The 19,486-nt window shown below is 41.3% G+C and overlaps 1 protein-coding gene and 1 long non-coding RNA gene across 3 annotated transcripts in view; one reads left to right on the plus strand and one right to left on the minus strand.

Annotated features, from left to right (window-relative positions):
* Positions 1–236: 236 nt before the first annotated feature.
* LOC115835190 lies at positions 237–12,585 on the minus strand. Its single transcript, XR_004030167.1, has 2 exons — positions 12,386–12,585; positions 237–687 (listed from the first exon to the last, which is right to left on the minus strand). It is a non-coding gene; the product is annotated as an uncharacterized LOC115835190 (long non-coding RNA).
* A 69-nt stretch (positions 12,586–12,654) lies between these two features.
* Positions 12,655–19,486, plus strand: part of CDADC1 (cytidine and dCMP deaminase domain containing 1) — a 44,197-nt gene continuing 37,365 nt past the window's right edge. Inside the window, exons 1-2 of one of the 2 annotated variants that reach the window (XM_030813391.1) lie at positions 12,655–12,864; positions 13,615–13,712. In XM_030813391.1, the coding sequence (XP_030669251.1) occupies positions 12,783–12,864; positions 13,615–13,712 (180 nt within the window). In that variant the 5' untranslated portion in view covers positions 12,655–12,782. Of the gene's footprint in view, positions 12,865–13,061; positions 13,215–13,614; positions 13,713–19,486 lie in introns of those variants that run through there. The other variant, XM_030813392.1, reaches the window with a different exon arrangement.

Raw genomic sequence — 19,486 nt, forward strand, 5'->3', positions numbered from 1 at the left:
TAACTGGGCCATCAGCTTTTTAGCAGACACACATGAACCCTCTGTTTTACAAGCAAGACCGAACATGAGTTCACAGACACTGACAACTGATTTGTCTCTCTTTGGTTATTCTTTGGTTTTTTTTCATTGCCTCATCTTGATTTATATGCATAAGCATCTTGATTTATTTTTGCAAAAAAAACTTACAAAAATAAAAGTTTTGTAGTTTACCTAGGAATAATACACAAAATATTGCATTTTTGTGAGGAAAAGCTATTTTGTATAGTTTATTTCAATCTAATAATATTTGAAATTTGTTTGAAAAGCAAAATAAAAAGAAACACTGCACAGTAACTGTGTGATTGCCTGATGGGTTCATCCTGCCTGCTACACAGACAAAACCAATTCACTGGGAACACGGTATTATAGTAAAGAATAAGTTTAATTAACTAAGGCCAGTCAAGTGGAAGAACTGGAGTTATTACTCAAATCAGTTTTGCTGAGAACTCAGAAGCCAGAGTTTTTATGGATAATTTGGTGGGCAGGGGGCTAGGGAATGGATGCTGCTGCTTGGTTGGGGATGAAATCATAGGGGTGTGGAAAACAGTCTCCATGCATTAAGTCGGCCTCTGGGTGTGCGCCACAGGACCAGCTGAGTTATGCATCATGGGTCCGGGTAGGATCAGTTGGTTACCAGAATGCAAAAGTCTGAAAAATATATCAAAAGATCAATCTTAGGTTCTACAATAGTGATGTTATCTATAGGAGCAATGACTCCTGGGCAGTAAGAGATTAAGAAAACTATGCCCATATTTAGCAGAATTCAGGCCGTCCCATAATCCTAACCTCGTGGCCTTTCATTAGACTTACAAAGGCAGTTTTAGTTCCTGGACAAGGAGAGGGTCATTTTAGGGAGAGACTATTGCTTTCAAGTTAAACTATAAACTAAATTCTTCCTATGGTTAGCCTGGCCTATGACCAGGAATGAGTGATGACAGCCAGCCTATGAACCTAGAAGCAAGACGGGGTCAGCCATGCTAGATTTTTCTGACTGTCATAATCTTTGCAAAGGCAGTTTCAACTGTCCAGATTATTTAGGTCACTCAGGTGAAATGTATATGATGCACATGTAAACTAACAACATTCAGCTTTTGTCATATGAGTGACTATGTAAATGTGAATAAATTACATGTTAGCTGTTGACAAGACATATGTGCATTATTGCATAAGTATGCAAATACTAACTCCCTCTTCTTCCTCAAGGCACTTTGAACTAAAGAGTCCTCAAATCTGAAAATTCTTTTTATTAAAATAAATTTGTGCTCCAAAAAGCATACAAAGCAATTTATAAAAGCATCTAAAATAAAACACACATGAAGTAAATGGGGAAAGTAGAAACTAACAAAAAATTAGGATAGGCAAAATAAGATTATACCAGGAGGAAACTGAGGACATAAAATTCATATCCTGGTGTATGGTTAAGAAGTTTACATGATTCATGGGAGACAGGAGAATCGATCCTTCAAGTGTTCCAAGATGACATCTTAAAAGCTAGAAAACTATGTCCTCAACAACAATCTTTAAGGCAAGCATAGTAATGAATGTCCTAGAGCTTTTTCTTATAAAGCCAATGAGAAAAATTGTCCCATGTTTGGAAAATGATTAAATAGTGACTACTTAAATTTTTTTGCTATGTATTTTTTTTTTTTTTTTTTTTTTGTGAGAGGGAGTCTTGCTCTGTCACCCAGGCTAGAGTGCAGTGGCACAATCTCGGCTCACTGCAACATCCACTTCCTAGGTTCAAGCAATTCTCCTGCCTCAGTCTCCCAAGTAGCTGTGATTACAAGTGTATGATACCACCACACCGGCTAATTTTAGTATTTAGTAGAGACAGGGTTTTGCCATGTTGGCCAGGCTGGTCTCAAACTCCTGACCTCGTGATCCACCTGCCTTGGCTTCCCAAAGTGTTGGGATTACAGGTGTGAGCCATTGCACCCAGCCACATTTTCTAGTATTAGAAAATAACATGACTGCTTGAATAAAAGCAGGACATTGTTAAAGGGAACTCTCATTTGATATTTGGGGGGAATGCAAGTTTGTTGTCACATTTTTTAAATTAATAGCACACAATTCATAGAAGCATAGCCCTGTAAAAAGAGAGATTACCTTGCTGAAACTGAAAAAGTGTTAGGATTTTATAGCCTTTTTTAATAAGTAAATTAACCCCAAACAAGATACCACTACATACCTATTACAATGGCCAAATTCCACAACACTGACAATAACAAATGCAGGTGAGGAAGTGGAGCAACCAGAGCTCTCATTTGTCAATGAAAAAAGTCAAATTCTAAAAAATATTTGAAGAGATTTACTTTGAGCTAAATATGAGTGACCAATGACCCATGACACAGCCCTCAGGAGATCCTGAGAACATGTGTCCAAGGTGGTCAGGGTACAAGTTGGTTTTATACAATTTAGGGAGATATAAGACATCAATTAATACATGTAAGATGTATACTGGTTAGGTCTGGAAAGGCGGGACAACTGGAAGCGGGGACTTCCAGGTCATAGGTGGATTCACAGGTTTTCTGACTGGCAATTGTTTGAAAGAGTTATTATCTAAAGACCTGGAATCAATAGAAAGGAATGTCTGGGTTAAGATAAGCAGTTGTAGAGACCAAAGTTTTATCATGCAGGTGAAGCCTCCAGGTAGCAGGCTTCAGAGAGAATAGATTGTAAAGGTTTCTTATCAGACTTAAAGACTCTATTCTATCAGTAATTCCAAAATGGAGGAGGGCATAATGAGGCAGTTGCAGCTCCTCCTTCCCATCATGGCCTGAAAGTTAACCTGAACTAGTTTTTCAGGTTAACTTTGGAATGCCCTTGGTGGAGGGGAGGGGTCCAATCAGATGGTTGGGAGGCTTAGAATTTTATTTTTGGTTTACACATTCATTTCTGTTAGAAAGGAAAAAAAGGTACAGTTACTTTGGAAGATAGTTTGGCAGTTTCTTACAAACTAAACATACTCTTACCATATGATCTAACAAACATACTCCTTGGTATTTACCCAAAGGAGTTGAAAATATGTCCACAGAAAAACCTGCACATGGGTGTTTGCAGAAGCTTCTTCTTTTTTTTTTTTTTTTTTCTAATTTTATCATTGTCCAAACTTGGAAGCAACCAAGATGTTGTTCGGTAAGTGAACAGATAAATAACTGTGCTACAACCAAGCAATGGAATATTATTTGGCACTAAAAATAAATGAGCTATCAAGCCCGAAAAGACATGGAGGAAACTTAAATAATGCATATTACTAAGAGAGAAGCCAGTCTGAAAATCAGACTACTGTTCTGCAATGGGCAGGTCTATGGAAATCTGCCCATAAAGTCTGCAGAAGCTAAGAGGCCAAGAAAGAGGCTGACACATTCAGTTTCTCAGGAAAAAAAAAACACAAAAAACAAAAAAAACATTTAATAGGGACTGAGGAAGAGAAGCCACAATGTCCTGGGCAGCTGCCAGACAAGGTGTTGGATTCCCACACTATGACCCCCACAGACCCAGGGCTTCTATGTCATAGGGAAGGAATGTGTAGGACAATTATAGGGAAAGGCAAGATGCTATGTGAATCTGCCTAGAGCAGAATTTATGGTCAAGGGACTTTTGACCTAAGGGCAGGATTTACAGTAAGTACAAGCTCTTACACAAGGAACAGTAGATAAAATGGAAGATAGCAGCCTTCCCCAAATTAGGTTAATCAGTAAGTCAACATGGTGGATTGGCATCCAAGGTGGAGTTGCTTTAGCCTCCATAACTACATACGATGATTCCAACTACATGACATTCTAGAAAAGGCAAAACTACGGAGACAGTAAAAAAGACTAGTGTTGCCAGGAGTTAGGGTGCAGGGATGAATAAAGCAAAGCACAGAAGATTTTTAAGGCAGTGAAACTACTCTGTATTATATACTACAATGGTGGACACATGTCCCTACACATTTGCCCAAACCCAGAGAATGTACAACACCAAGAGTGAATTCTAATGTAAACTGTGGACTTTGGGTGATGATGATGTGTCAGTGTAGGTTCATCAACTGTAACAAATGCACCACTCTGGTGGGGGATGTTAATAGTTGGGGAGCCTGTGCATGTATGTGGCAGGGGCCATATGGGAAATCTCTATTTTCAACTCCATTTTGCTGTGAACCTAAAACTGCTCTAAAAAAATAAAATCTTTTTAAAAAAAGTTAACCCAAAAGTGTATGGTTTCATTGCCCTAAAGAAAGTTAACCAGGCATATTGTACCTAACTTAGCTATTTTAGAGAATCCTTTTCTCTTCAAGTATTTAAATCCTGTTCCTCAGATACACTCTGAACTAGGTCTCATTGCCGCCACTGACGTTTCGCTCATTTTAGGAGTTAAATGAGGGGGAGTTCATTGAGTTTTACTGGAAAACGGCCACACTCAGTCGTTTTCATATCTTCTATGGCTCCTTTTGTAGCAGAATGGAATAGTTGTGACACAGACTAAATGGTCTGAAAAGCCTAAAATATTTGCTATCTGGGCCTTTCCAAAAAATTTGTAACCTCCGGGCCAAATAAAACTTTGACACTTGCTCGTATCTGGTATGAAAATTTTGCTTGTAGCATCAGTTAACATCAGCAGATGATATGATACCAAAAAGTACTTGGTATCATCAGTTAACATCAGCAGATGATACCATACCAAAAACTACTTGGTATCAATTGCTTTTGGTAAAAGCAGTTCTACAGAGGGCCAAAATACTTTAGCTAAAAACCACTGATTCAGAATCTCTAAGGCTGGGACCCAGAAATCTGGGTTTTAACATAGTCTCTGAGGGACTCCTATGCATACTCCAGTTGGAGAATCACTGTAGCCCACTGGCCTAGCCCAGTGGTGGATGTACAGATTCTGACTCAGAAAGTCTGAAGTGCAACCCAAGATTCTGCTTTTCTCACAAGCTCCCATGTGATGGCGATGTTGCTGGTCTGAGGGCCTTAGTTTCCTCACCTGCATAATGGAGATGATAAAAATCTATTTCATAGGGTTTTGTGGGTATTAAATGAAGTCATAATGTCCATCTATATCCTGCCCCCACCCCTTTCAAGCTATGTCTATTGGGGCAAGTTACCGAATGTCTTGGTTCCTATAAGTGGAGCTAAATAATGCCCACATCACAAGGTTGCTGGAAGGAGCAAATGAGATAATAAACATAAAGTACCTAGAACAGAGCCTGGAACACTGTAAAGGCTCAATAATGTAAGACACTATTATTACTACTATTATCATTATTGTTACATAGGGTGTCTGATCATAGCAGATATTCCATCAGTGTTAGTTTCCTCCTGACTCCCTCTCCTATCCATCCTCTCATCCCTACCCCTCCCTCTAGTGTCTTCTGTTGATTTCTTATTTTCGTTTAGAGATGGGGTCTCACTCTGTTGCCCAGGCTGGAGTACAGTGGTACAATCATAGCTCACTGCAGGCTCAAACTCTTGGGCTCAAGTGATCCTCTCACCTTAGCCTCTGGAGTGGCTGTGGCTACAGGTGCACATTACCGCAACTGGCTAATTTAAAAAGTGTTTTGTAGAGGTAGAGTCTCGCTATGTTGCCCATGCTGGTCTTGAACTCCTGGCCTCAAGTGATTCTCTGGCTTTGGCCTCCCAAAGGGATGGGACTATGGGCACAAGCCACTGCACCCAGCCCTCCTTCTGTTGATTTCTAATGTGTCTAATTAGATAACTTCTATAGGGATGCTGATTCAGAAATATCCGAACCCAGGTGGCCCTACCTGACAGTCCAGAGGTGCCACACAAACAGGGACCCAAAATGAGCTTGGACACTGACTGTGCTGCCCAGGCCCCTCTGCCCACCCCTTCTCAGGCAGGCTTTTGGTAGAGAGCTTGGGAGAACAAGAGAAAGTGGGTTTGCTAGTCCTTCCCACTTCAGGGGAGCACCATTTCCAGGGCTGCCTGAACATTCTTACTCTGCAGCACATTAATCTACATGGCACCAAGTTTACTTTTCTGAGAAGATTATTTGGGACAATATATGGAAAACCTGAGAAGTCATTTCTCTTTGGCAGCACTGCCCTCCATAACAAAGCACATATTCCTGAAGGGCATCTGGATTTTGTTTCAGGTTTCTCTTTGCTTCCTCAGGGTTTAAGTGCTGCCAGGAATGGCCTTCTGAGAATTGTTTAGGAAACCTTAATCTCCGGACTCAGGGTGGTGGTGATAATCACATTTTTTGCCCAAAATGACCAAATTGAAACCATCCCCACAGGGTTGACAAGAACGGTATGCTGGGTTCTGGACAGAAATATAGTTATAATTAAGAATGAATCAGCTGGGTGCAGTGGCTCACGCCTGTAATCCTAGCACTTTGGGAGGCCAAGACCGGCAGACTGCCTGAGCTCAGGAGTTCGAGACCAGCCTGGGCAACATGGTGAAATCCCATCTCTACTAAAATACAAAAGAAATTAGCTGGGCATGGCAGCATGTGCCTGTAGTCCCAGCTACTTGGGAGGCTGAGGCAGGAGAAATGCTTGAACCCGGGAGGCAGAGGTTGCAGTGAGCCGAGATCGTGCCACTGCACTCCAGCCTGGGGCAATAGAGCAAGACTCCATATCTTCAAAAAAAAAAAGAACTAATCAGACAGGCGCAGTGGCTCACACATGTAATCCCAGCACTTTGGGAGGCCAAGGTGGGTGGATCACTTGAGTTCAGGAGTTCGAGACCAGCCTGGCCAACATGGTAAAACCTGGTCTCTAAAAAATACAAAACTAAAAATACAAAAATTAGCCAGGCTTGGTGGCATGTGTCTGTAATCCTTGCTACTCAGGAGGCAGAGGCATGAGAATCACTTGAACCCAGGAGGCAGAGGTTGCACTGAGCCAGTATTGTGCCACTACACTCCAGCCTACCTGGGCAACAGAGTGAGATTCTGTCTAAAAAAAAAAAAAAGAACTAATCAGGCCACAATTCAGCGCACTTCCTTGTTGCCAAAAGTCACTAGATCCTGACCATTTGTATCCCCATTGTTCCTAAAGATAGGATTTCTGACATTAAGGTTATAATGATGGAGACAGGAGGCAGAGAAATTCTAGGCAGACAGGGGCAGGTCCCTGGCAAAGTCCCATCCTCAAGCCAAAAAGCCTGAGACTGCAGCCCAAAGTGAGAACTTACATCCCTGTTTTCCCACTCAAATGTTGCCTTTTCCAAAACCACCCATGGCCCACCCTGCCCCCTATCCTGTGCTTATAAAAACCCCAGACTCAGCCAGCAGAAAGGAGAAGCAGCTGGACATCAGAGACTATGGCTCAACGTCCGAGAGAAGTGGCTTGACTTCAGAGAGACAGCTTGACAGCATAACTTCAGAGAAGAATCTGGCCAGAAACAGCCAGACTTCAGGAGAAGATTACCTTCCCACCCCATCCCCTTTTCAGCTCCCCTTCCTGGTGAGGGCCACTTTTATCAGCAATAAAATCCTGTTTTTACCATCCTTCGATTCATTCGCCCAAACTCATTTCTCCTGGATGCCAAACAAGAGCCCAGGAGCCACAAGTGCAGATGCAAAAGGTTGTCACACTGGCCCTTTGCCCTCACTGGTGGAAGACAGCTCCCTCACATGAAAAGGCAGAGGGAGGGTCTGCAGAGCTGTTAACACTTAAGCTGTCTGCAGATGGCAGAGCTAAAAGACCACTGTAACACTCCCTCTGGGGCTTCAGGGGTTGCAGGCATCCCACCAGACAATGCCTTGGGGCATGCATGGAGTTTGCTCCTACTGGTGCTCAAAAGTGCTCACTCTGGCTCCTGCACCCGCTCACCTGTGTGCTCCCTCCCATAAGGGGTGGAGTGCAGTGAATCCGAATGAGTGGAGTTCACTCCTGCTGGCAACAAAGTGGCCACCTGATTCCACTGGTTGTGTACTCCAGTTCCTGCCTTATTTGCTCATGTGCTCCCTCCCGCAAGGAGTTGAGAGCTGTGGGCTGAGTAAATGGGGCACCCCTATTGCGAGTCCTGCGAAGGGGTCAGGGAAATATCCTGCTTCAATAAGACTGTTTAAAAATTGATTTGCATCCCTGTTGTTCCTATAGAGATGATCTCTGACAGAATCATAAGGCTTTTGTTTAAGGATTGCTTAAGATGTTCTCAGACCCAAATTTCAGCAACCAGTTTGGAGACCCTCACAGAACGGGATGAGCATGAGAACACATCTTCTTCATCTCCCTGTCCCATGATTTCACCCTGTGCTCTTCGACCAATGAACACTCTCCACACTTGGGCCCACTCCAAAATCCTAGACTGTAGCCCCAAACTCCTCAGACAGATGGATTTAAGATTCCCTCCCATCACCTCCTTTGGTGACCCTCTGGGTAAATCCTTTATCTGCTACAACCCAGTGTCTCTGGCACTGGTCATGGAGTACCTTCTCACATACAAGAGCAAAATTGAGTGTGAGGTACTTTTCTTCCACAAGCCAGGTATTCCACAAGCACCACCAGCATCAGCAGATCCAGCTACAGATTCAGTGACTATGATCAACTCCACAGGCCATCAGCTTGCTTTGTTGAGAGGATTCTGTCCTAATAAACACACTGCTAAGACTAACATTCCCAATCCACAGGACCTAGAGTAAAAGAAAACTCAGGCTACTACAGAGAATAGGCAAATGAAAGATGAAAAAGGGAGGGACAATCAACAGTATTGAGCACCTGTGCTTTGCCAAGCACCGTACTACTTGGGATCATGTAGTCTTCATGAAAATTTGTGATAAATGTTTTACCATCATCCTTTCCTTCCTTCTTTCCCTGGCCCCTTCCTTCCTCCCTTCCTTCTTCCCTGAGTCAGTCAGTCAAAAAGGCATTTGATAACCTCCCCTCCCCTCCCCTTCAAGGGAGAATAGGCTATTACAGCAGAGGCAGAGGAAGGGGCTGGAAAGCCAAAGAAGCAACTAGCATGCTAGGAAGATGAGTCACATACAGGGGAATTGAGGGTGGAAAAAAGAAAGAAAGAACAGAGGCTGCTTCTTTAGCCTGGATCCCAGAGCCAATTCACAGGAGTGGCAGCATGTAACATGAGTAAAAATTAACCTTTGTTGGGGCAAGCCACTGAGATTTCATGGTCATTTGTGTGAAAGAAAAATAAATCTTGGGGCCCCAAAATCACTAAGCTAAAGGGAAAAGTCAAGCTGGGAACTGCTTAGGACAAACCTGCCTGCCTTCTATTCAAGTCATCCCTCTGCTCACTGAGATAAATGTATATCTGATTGCCTCCTTTAGAAAGGGTAATCAGAAGCTCAAAAGAATGCTAGCATTTGTTTCTTATCTACCTAAGACCTGGAAGTCCCCGCCCAACTTCGAGATGTCCCACCTTTCTAGACCAAACCAATGTTCATCTTACATATGTTGATTGATGTTTCATATCTCCCTAAAATGTACAAAACCAAGCTGTGCTCTGACCACCTTGGGCACATGTCATCAAGACCTCCTGAGGCTGTCACGGGCGCATATCCTTACCTGTGGCAAAATAAACTTTCTAAATTAACTGAGACCTGTCTTAAATTTGGGGGGTTCACATTTGTTACCCACAGCAAGCTGGGTCTACGCCAACTGATACAGTAACTGGTAAATAATTTCTGTGCTTAGAGTGTGAATACAGCTTGTCTATCTCATATCAAAGCCCATGCTCCTTCCACTTGATATATAGAATTGTTTATTGATTTAAAAACCATTTTATTGATTAAACTGGCCTTTGTAGAACTCAGCTGCTCTGAGCTTGTCCACTTCTCAGCACTTAGGGAAAATTTCATTTTATAATAATTTTTAGTCCTCTTACTCCTCTGCAGCAGAACAATTATTCCACCAATAGTGTGGAAAAGTTAGCCTAGTCTGAAAAATATTTCAGCTAAAAATACCTAAAAATACAGAATAAAATATGGCTGAGCTAGCAAGAAAGTAAGAGAAATAGTCCAAGTATTTAAACTGCTCTGAAATACTAAAGGACTGAAAATGGAATGAGACCAGGAGTCCAAAGAGAGGTTAATGAACAGTAAAGCTAATGATTGTTTGAAGGGCAGGGCAGATCTAGACTGCTGGGGATTAAAGATACACACAGACACACACACATGCACACACACACAAACACACATATAACATATATAAGTGTGTGTATATATAGTTATTTTGAGAGTTTAAGACTTAAAGAAAGTTGCAAAAATAATACAGAGTTCCTCTGTTACCCTTCACCCAGCTTCTGCAATAATAATGTCTTACATATTCATAGCACTTTGGTAAAATCAGGAAACCGATACTGGTACAATACTGTTAATACAGGTATAGATCTTATTTGTGTTTTACTAGTTTTGAATGTACCACTTTGCATTTTTGGTGTATAGCTCTATGAATTTTATCACATGTATATATATGAGTAACTGTCAACACAAAGAAACTCTGTCGTGTTACCTCTTAACAGTCAGACCCTTGTCCCAACCATAACACTTGGCAATCATGGATTTGTTCTTCATCGCTATAATCTTTTTTTTGGCTTTGAGAATGGTATCTAGGTGGAATCATACAGTATACAACACTTTAAGACTGGCTTTTGAAAACTCACCACAATGCCCTTGAGATTCATTCAAGTTGTACGTATCAATAGCTCATTACTTTTTATGGCTGAGTACTGTACCATGGCATGGATATACTCCAGTTTGCTTTCTATTCATTCACTAAGGACTGTTTGGCTTGTTTACAGTTTTTTTTTTTTTTTTTTTTTGATATGGAGTCTCACTCTGTCGCCCAGGCTGGAGTGCAGTGGCGCAATCTTGGCTCACTGCAACCTCCGCCTCCCGGGTTCAAGCAATTCTCCTGCCTAAGCCTCCCGAGTAGGTGGGACTACAGCTGCGTGCCACCACACCTGGCTAATTTTCTGTATTTTTAGTAGAGACAGGGTTTCACCATGTTGCCCAGGCTGATCTCAAACTCCTGACCTCATGATCTGCCTGCCTTGGCCTCCCAAAGTGCTGAGATTACAGGTGTGAGCCACCACGCCCAGCCTGTTTTCAGTTTTTGACTATTAAAAATAAAGCCACCATGACATTCATGTACAGAGTTTTGTTTGAACATAAGTTTTGGTTTGTCTAGGATAAATACCCAGGAGTGTGATTGCTGGGTGATATGATAAGCATATGTGCAACTTTATAAGAAATTGTCAAACTGTTTTCTAGAGTGGTTATGCCATTTTATAGTCCTACCAGCAATGTATGAGAGATCCAGTTGCTCTGCATCCTCACTAGCATTTAGTGCTGTCAGTACTTGTTATTTTAGCCATTTAAATAAGTGTGTAGTAGACTCTCATTGTGGTTTTAATATGCATTTCCCTAATGGCTAATGACACTGAACACTGTTTTACATGTTTATTTGCCATCTGTATATCTTCTTCGGTGAAATGACTATTCAAGTCTTTGATCCATTTTCTAACTGGACTGTTTACTTACTCTGAGTTTATATGGTTCTTTATATATTCTGGATATGAGTCCTTTGTTGGATACGTGCTTTGCAAATATTTTCTCCTAGTCCATGGCCTGTCTTTAAGCCTTAGTGTTAATTGCCATGAAGGCACTGTCAACAAAGTCTAGACCTCAGGAAAGGTGCAGAATGGAGTTCTCTGGATATAGTCAAATCACCTGAAGAGCTTTACCCTCAGAACAGGCGAACTAGAAAAAATTCTACACAGCCAAAGAAATAAATAGCAAGCTGAAAGATCTGAAGAAATTAGCCAGAATGTGGCTCAGAGAAACAAAATGATGGAATATTTTTAAAATAATAATTTAAAATCTCAGAAGGTTTAACCTATGCCTAATAGGAATTCCAGGAGGAGAGTCTAGAGTGATGTTGTCCAATACAGTAGTAGCCAATAGCCACATGTCACTACTTAAAATGTAAATTAATTAAAACTAAATGAAGTTAAAAATGCAGTTCCTTGGTTGTACTGGCCACATTTCAGATGCTCAATAGCCACATGTGGCTGGTGGCTACCATATTGGACAGTGCAGATATAGAATATTACAGGAAATCCTACTGGACAGTGCTGATCCAGGTCATAAAACAAGTCTGAACAAATTTCAAAGAACTGGTATGATAAAGATGTTTTGTGGAAATAAACTAGACATTAGAAATTAAAAACAAAATAACTCCTACTGCCTCCTCTCACCTTTTTCCCCATTACAATTCCACCTCTTAATGTCTTCATGTTCTTGATGAGAAGCAGAACGTCCCTACTGTGTTCCACGGCACCAAGTTCCCCAGAACCCGCCAGTCTCTGATGACAGAACAACCTGCACCGCCCAGCTCCACACCCCCACCCAGGAAGTTCTCTAAAACACTGACCACGACAGCCTGGGGTAGGTTTCCCCTTTAACATTCTGACCAAAATTCTCAACTCGATGCAGTCTGCGCAGCCTGGGACCTCGAGCCAAAATATCCTCAAGTGACCTTACTTGGCAAAACCAACAAAACAACCAAATACAGGTCTCAAGCGATTTACAGCTCGGTGCTTAACTCGGTCTCCGGCCGACGGGCAGCCCTCTGACGCCGCAGCCCCGCCTCTCTATGACGTCACACGAGGAGCCCTGAAGTGGCGGTCAAGCTTGAGGCGTCATCTGGCTGCGCCTAGTGGGCCGTTGCCTTACAGTTTCTGAGAGGAGGCGAGAGGCGGGGACGCTGGGGGCAAGATCATGTCTGACTGGGAGAGGTTTCCTTGGCAGCAGAGGACGCTAGGTTTGGGATGAAAGAAGCTGGGCAGATGCAAAATCTGGAGAGCGCGAGGGCCGGGCGGTCAGTCAGCACCCAGACTGGCAGCATGACCGGTGAGTGTCCGGGACCCTGCTCCCGCCACCCTACCTTTCGCTCTGCCCTGTGCGTCTCCCGTCATTGAACTCCAGATTCCTTGTCTGGGCCTCTTTGCCTCACCTGCTGCTTTTGGATGTCTCCTGCTCGCCCTCTGCGTGTCCCCTCCTCGGTCGCCAGGACCAAGCGGCTCGGTCGCACTGGCTTTTGAAGTCTCGCGTTTTACCCCTCTTAGCTACTTCTCACGGGACCTAGAGCTGGGGCCTCTGAGGTCAAAGTGCCTGAACATTTACAAACCGCGCTTTTGCCTTGATTTCCAAATTAACCGCACGTGACGCTTTCCTGTATTTCGACTGCTTTACCGTCGAAGGTCAGCGCATTTTTCGGGCTGTGGTCTAATCGCTTTCCTTTTAGCAACGCCCCATCACAGTCCAAAGAAAAGCTTGCACCACGACGACGTCAGATGCGAAGACTTTTCACAGCTTGCTTTGGGTTGTCCCCCCAGGCTGTAGTGTGTTAGCTGTACCGTTTTTTCCTGCAGGGTGAGGGCTGGAGAAAGAAGGCTCAACTTTTTAAGTGGAGAAGGAGGTAGCCACGAGTAAGGCTGAAGCGTCCCTGCTAAGATACCTCTGACTCTTGTCCCCTAATCTTTTTCTGTGCTTCATGCGAAAGCAGCTGGGCTTAGGCTGCAGCACCTAAGTGGCATTGAGATTGGCTCCCTTTTTCACCATTAGTAACACATTTTTAAGTGTTTGTCGTCTCTTTTTTAGGTCAGATACCAAGGCTTTCTAAAGTCAACCTTTTCACTCTGCTCAGCCTCTGGATGGAGCTCTTCCCAGCAGTAGAAGACCAGCGGCAAAAATCTCAGGTATAATTTGTTTCATAGTTTTTCCCCTTAGAAAAGCAATGGTTTAAAATCTGAGTTTATTGCTCCAGTTTCTGTCATACCTAAAACCAAACTTAACAAGCCTTAAGATTTAAAAAATACCTTTATTGATTAACATGACAGTTTATAATTCCTAGCCGTAATAAGTCATCTTCCATTCTAAAAATACTTTCTCAGACTGCCATGTTTATCAGGTACTAATGGTATTCATATGTCAGTTCGGCTAATAAGATTATTGTCTATACCACATAATTTCCCCCAGTTATATATACTGTTGGTGTTTTATCTAGGTAGTTTACCAGTCTGCCACAGAAATATATAAATTGTGGAGATAGAGACCATGTCTTATTTTACCTAGCATATACCCTTTAGCATCTACCATTATATGAGTGCTAATTGGTTAATGTTGGATGGAAGTAGTCTCTTTTTGGATCTTGAAAGACAGGATCAAAACAGATTAGAAATGGGCTGTGTGCAGTGGCTCACGCCTGTAGTCCTAGCACTTTGTGAGGCTGAGGCGGGTGGATCACCTGAGGTCAGGAGTTCCAAACCAGCCTGGGCAACATAGTGAAACCCCGTCTCTATTAAACGTACAAAAATTAGCCAGGCATGGTGGTATCCGCCTGTAGTCCCAGCTACTTGGGAGGCTGAGGCATGAGAATCGCTTGAACGAATCATTGGAGGTTACAGTGAGCTGAGATTGCACCACTGCACTCCAGCCTGGGTGACAGAGCAAGACTCCATCTCAAAAAAAAAGATCAGAAATGTATAGTAAGAATAATCATAAAAGCCAATATATTGCAATTGGAAGTATAGACATCCTACATCTTTTCTTTCTCCTACCCTTGGGGCAACAAGGTGCTAGATTCTCATTTTCCTCCATGCTTGGAATGGCATGATGCTAGGTTCTCATCATTTCTGTTTGATAATTTTGGAAGCTTAGGATGTTGGCATTAATTTTTATAGGGGGCCACGGCCATTGGAAAATAGTATTAGGTTAAGTCGAGCATTGAAGACTTTTTTGAAAACAGAGGTAAAAGGAGGAGGTGGGGCAGAAAATTACCCATGGCTACTCACCACTTCTTTTTTTTTTTTTTTTTTTTGAGACGGAGTCTCGCTCTGTCGCCCAGGCTGGAGTGCAGTGGCGCAATCTCGGCTCACTGCAAGCTCCGCCTCCCGGGTTCACGCCATTCTCCTGCCTCAGCCTCTCCGAGTAGCTGGGACTACAGGCGCCCGCCACCACGCCCGGCTAATTTTTTGTATTTTTAGTAGAGACGGGGTTTCACCGTGGTCTTGATCTCCTGACCTCGTGATCCGCCCGCCTCGGCCTCCCAAAGTGCTGGGATTACAAGCGTGAGCCACTGCGCCCGGCCTTCTCACCACTTCTAACAACGTTACTGTTAACATTTTGATACTTCCAATCTTAATCATGAGGTTTTTTAGTTTTACTCTTACAAAGTTGTAGTTATATTCCGCATGTACTCGCTGAGGTTTCCAACTTGCCCATAATTCTGCTGAAAGGTTGCTTTAGATTTTCCAGAGAAAGACTATAAATCCTTAAATTCCCACAGTACTCTTAGGAGACCACCTACTCTTTTCATTTTACTGTGGATGAGGTTTTGTGCTTGGCACTGGACATACAAAGCAGAAAAAACATGGTCTTTATTTTCTAATGAGAAGAAACACTAGGCATTTAAATAATTAAAACAGAATTGGTGGAGTGAGTACAAAGTATAAGCAGAGATGTTGGCAAGACTGGGAGCCAGGCTCTATATAGGGAAGTGAAGGAAGGATTCACAGAGAAGGTCGTATTTGCACTGAGACATGAAGAATGAGTGGACTTTGCCCAAGCCAAGGAACTCTACATGGAAAACCTTGGAGGAATGAGAGAATTTGTGGTCCTCAGGCCAGAAAGTGAAGTTAGGTAGAGGGAAGAGACTGGAAAGGAGCTTGACAATGTAGACAGGAATCATATCATAAAAAGCATTGTATGCCTTGCAAAGGAGTTTAGATTTTATCCTATCAATATAGGAATTGCATTGAGGAATTTTAACGGGATGTGAGGATATTCACTTCTCATAATAAAATGATATCTCTTGGTGTAGTTTCCTCCCCCAATTCCTATGTGAAGTGTTTTATAGATAGTAAAACATTATTTAAAATATTATACATCGTTACTCCATATTTCTCACCCACATCCCCCCACTCTGGCTCTACATTTTATTAATGGCTGAGAAAGCTCTTCATTTCCTTCATTAATTTTGAAATTCCTTTATTCCTTCTACTTGTTAATAGCTTAGTATTATTTTATGAAAGTAGATTTCCAAGCTGTTAGGGATTTTGTGTATTGTTGTTTTTTTTGTTTTGTTTTGTTTTCAGATAAAATTTATTTGAAAGAGCCAGATTAGAAACAAATATTTAGAGATTTAAGACTTTTAGGCCAGGCGCAGTGGCTCACGCCTGTAATCCCAGCACTTTGGGAGGCCGAGGCAGGCAAATCACAAGGTCAAGAGATCGAGACCATCTTGGCCAACATGGTGAAACCCTGTCTCTGCCAAAAATACAAAAAGTAGCTGGGCGTGGTGGTGCGTGCCTGTAGTCCCAGCTACTTAGGAGGCTGAGGCAGGAGAATCACTTGAACCCGGGAGGCAGAGATTGCATTGAGCTGAGATCACGCCGCTGCACTCCAGCCTGGCGACAGAGTGAGACTCTGTCTCAAAAAAAAGTAAAGAGAAAAAGACTTTTAAAAACTGGACATATTAGGGATTGAATACAAATTTTGAAAAGGCGTTCTTTCTTCTGTAAATATCCAGATTTGATCTCGTTTTAGTTCTATTTTTTTACATACACACTACATCCTGTGCTGAAATTAAGTTTTTTTTTTTCAACAGGCACAAGTTATATTTAATTAGTGAGAAATGATATTTATGTTTCTATTAGGAAGGAATTGATTGGCCAACAAATTGTTGAAGTTTGTTTGCAAATAATACACACCCTACTGTTTCCTCATACTATATAGAGAAAACTGTGGATCTCAGAAAACTGAGGTGAAGCTTTCAGTTAGCATTTTGTTAAAAAAAAATGCTACCAAGGAAATTTCAAAACTATATTAGCAACAAAATTTTATGCAACTTTATATCATGTTTAACAAAAGATCAAGGTTATGACTCTCTATTTTCTCCCAAGCCAACGACTCTAAGTTTTCCTGGCATCTCATTCCTTCATCTGGTGGGCATCATGGAAGTTTTCTAAATGAAAATAAATAAGTCTTTTGTTTCAAATATTTTATTTGGGATCTTATTTAGAAATCTGACTCATATGCATGTCTATTTAAGGCTTTTAAATGGAAAATTAAAACATAGAAATGAGTACAGAAGGTATCAAAACAAAGAATATCCATGTCTTCAGAAAGCCAGGCAACCTGGAACTAGGATTGACTTGGCTATATGAAAGGTTGTCACTCTTAGCTCCTGGTCCTGGAGCTTGCCCAGCTCCTATTCACTGCATTGGTGTCTTTCCAGCTGTGCTCCCACACCCATGTGTCCTAGGACTACAATCCTCTCACCGTGGTCTTGGGTAGGCCTTTACTTCTGTTCTTACCTACAGGCCTTGGGACTCCAAGGCACTTGGGGAGGGAGAGCCTCAGGATTACTCTGGCAATGATCTGGGTGAAATAGGCTTTTGCGTGTTAGCTTGGGAACTTGACTGTCATTTTTAACATTGTTTATATGAGAAAAATGTGTTTTAAATTCCAAAAAGGGAGATTTACCAAGTATTTAGAACATGATTGTAGGTTGTCAATTACTTGTATATTTAATGTCAATAAAGCAGAAGTATATAATTTCATTAGTTCTTCTGATATCATGGCCATTGCAAAAAAGCAAGACCAATGATAGTGTGGGGGAAGAATACAGCATGAAAGGGAGCATATTATACTCCACTTTTATAGTGTTATTTATTGTACAAACATTGTCATTGAAACTGAATCTATAGCTGCAACATTTTTAAAAACTATATTTTTTTCTCTTGGATTTCCTTTTTGTACTAGTTAATATCCACAAAATTTTGCAGTTAGTTGCAGTCATAGCAGGAATACAATTTTGTATTTGACAGTTTCGGTACTGTTACAGGGTTGATAAGTTATTAATTTTAAATTATACAGTAAGAATACATCTAAATTTCATATACATATAGTATATGCTGCCATTGCGTTTATACTTGTGGAAATATTAAATTCCTCAAAATGTTGCCAAATTTTGTGCCTAATATTTCTTTACCATTTACTATAGTATATTTTTTCCAGTATTATTTGCACATGGTATTCGTAGAGTTGAGTACAAACTTTTTCCAATAAGAGAAAAAAAAATCTTCTTTAAGCTAAAGTAATAAGATTGTTTCACTTAAATTCTTTAGTCTGCTTTTGCTGTACAGAGTAAATCACAGAAACACCAAGATGCAATTAGACATGTAATTGTATTGGAAATACTGCTTTTGATACTTTACCAACCTTTTGTCTTACTAAAAGTATTTTTATGAGTTACCAAAGTAATATATGTTTGTTATTTTTAAAATGGACAGAAGAAAGATTTTATCATAATTCCACCTCCTAGAGACTAATTACTTTTTAAAAATTGTTTCTCAGTCTTTTTTCTCTTATTTTCTTTACTTACATGAGATCATTTAACTCTGGATCCTATCCTTTTCACTTAACATAAGAAAATACTTATGCTGTAATGTTAGCATAAACATTGGAGTAGCACCTTAGTCTAGTAATTTAGAGTAGCCAGTGGTTTTACAGCCAGCCTGCCTGGGTTCAGACTCTGGCTCCGCCTCTTACTAGTTGTATAACTTCGGGTAACTTTACCTCTCTGTGTCAGCTTCCTCATCTGTAAAATGAAATGTTACTAGTATCTACTACATGAGGCTTTTATGAGAAATGAATGAGTTAATATTTGTAAAGGTCTTAGTGCCTGGCACATGTTAGGTATTATGTGTTTTGTTGTTGTTGTTGTTGTTCTTGTCTCCTTATTTATTTATTTATTTTAATAGAGATGTGGTCTTGCCATGTTGCGCAGACTGGTCGCTAACTCCTGGGCTCAAGCAGTCCACTGCCTCAGCCTCCTGAAGTGTTAGGATTACAGGCATGAGCCACCGCACCTAGCCTCCTAACTCTTTCCATTGTGTCTTCTGGTACCTTATGCTAAAGGCCCTCACTGTACTTTTCCAGAACAGAAGCAATGTAGTATAATGGTTAAGACAGTGGATCTTGGGCTGGATCTGGCATATCCACTTAATTACCTGTGTGACTATGGTTGAGTTATTTAATCTCTCTCAGCCACAATTTCCTCATTTGTAAAATGAGAATAATAGGAGCTACTTTATAAAGTTATAAGGATTAAATGAGATAATTTAGGGCCTGGTACATGATAAACATGCAGCAGATGTTAGGTACTGTTATTATCATCACTCATATAATTATTACCACTACTAGCACCCACATCCTTACCGTTTTTCCACTGACACCATCACTTCCTCTACTTCCTGTTCTGTCTGAACAGAAACCTCATTCCCAGAACATGGGTTTTCTTGTAAACTTCTTTTTGAAGGTTCTTTCTTTTATAAGACTAGCAGGTCAACATTTACAAAGTTTCCCATTCCTACTTTAAAACTTTATCAATGTATTAACTATCCCACCTTTTTTTTTTCTTTTTTTTTTTTTGGAAATGGAGTCTTGCTCTGTTGCCCAGGCTGGAGTG

This window comes from Nomascus leucogenys, chromosome 5 (assembly GCF_006542625.1).
Source record: "Nomascus leucogenys isolate Asia chromosome 5, Asia_NLE_v1, whole genome shotgun sequence".
Classification (NCBI taxonomy): Eukaryota; Metazoa; Chordata; class Mammalia; order Primates; family Hylobatidae; genus Nomascus; species Nomascus leucogenys.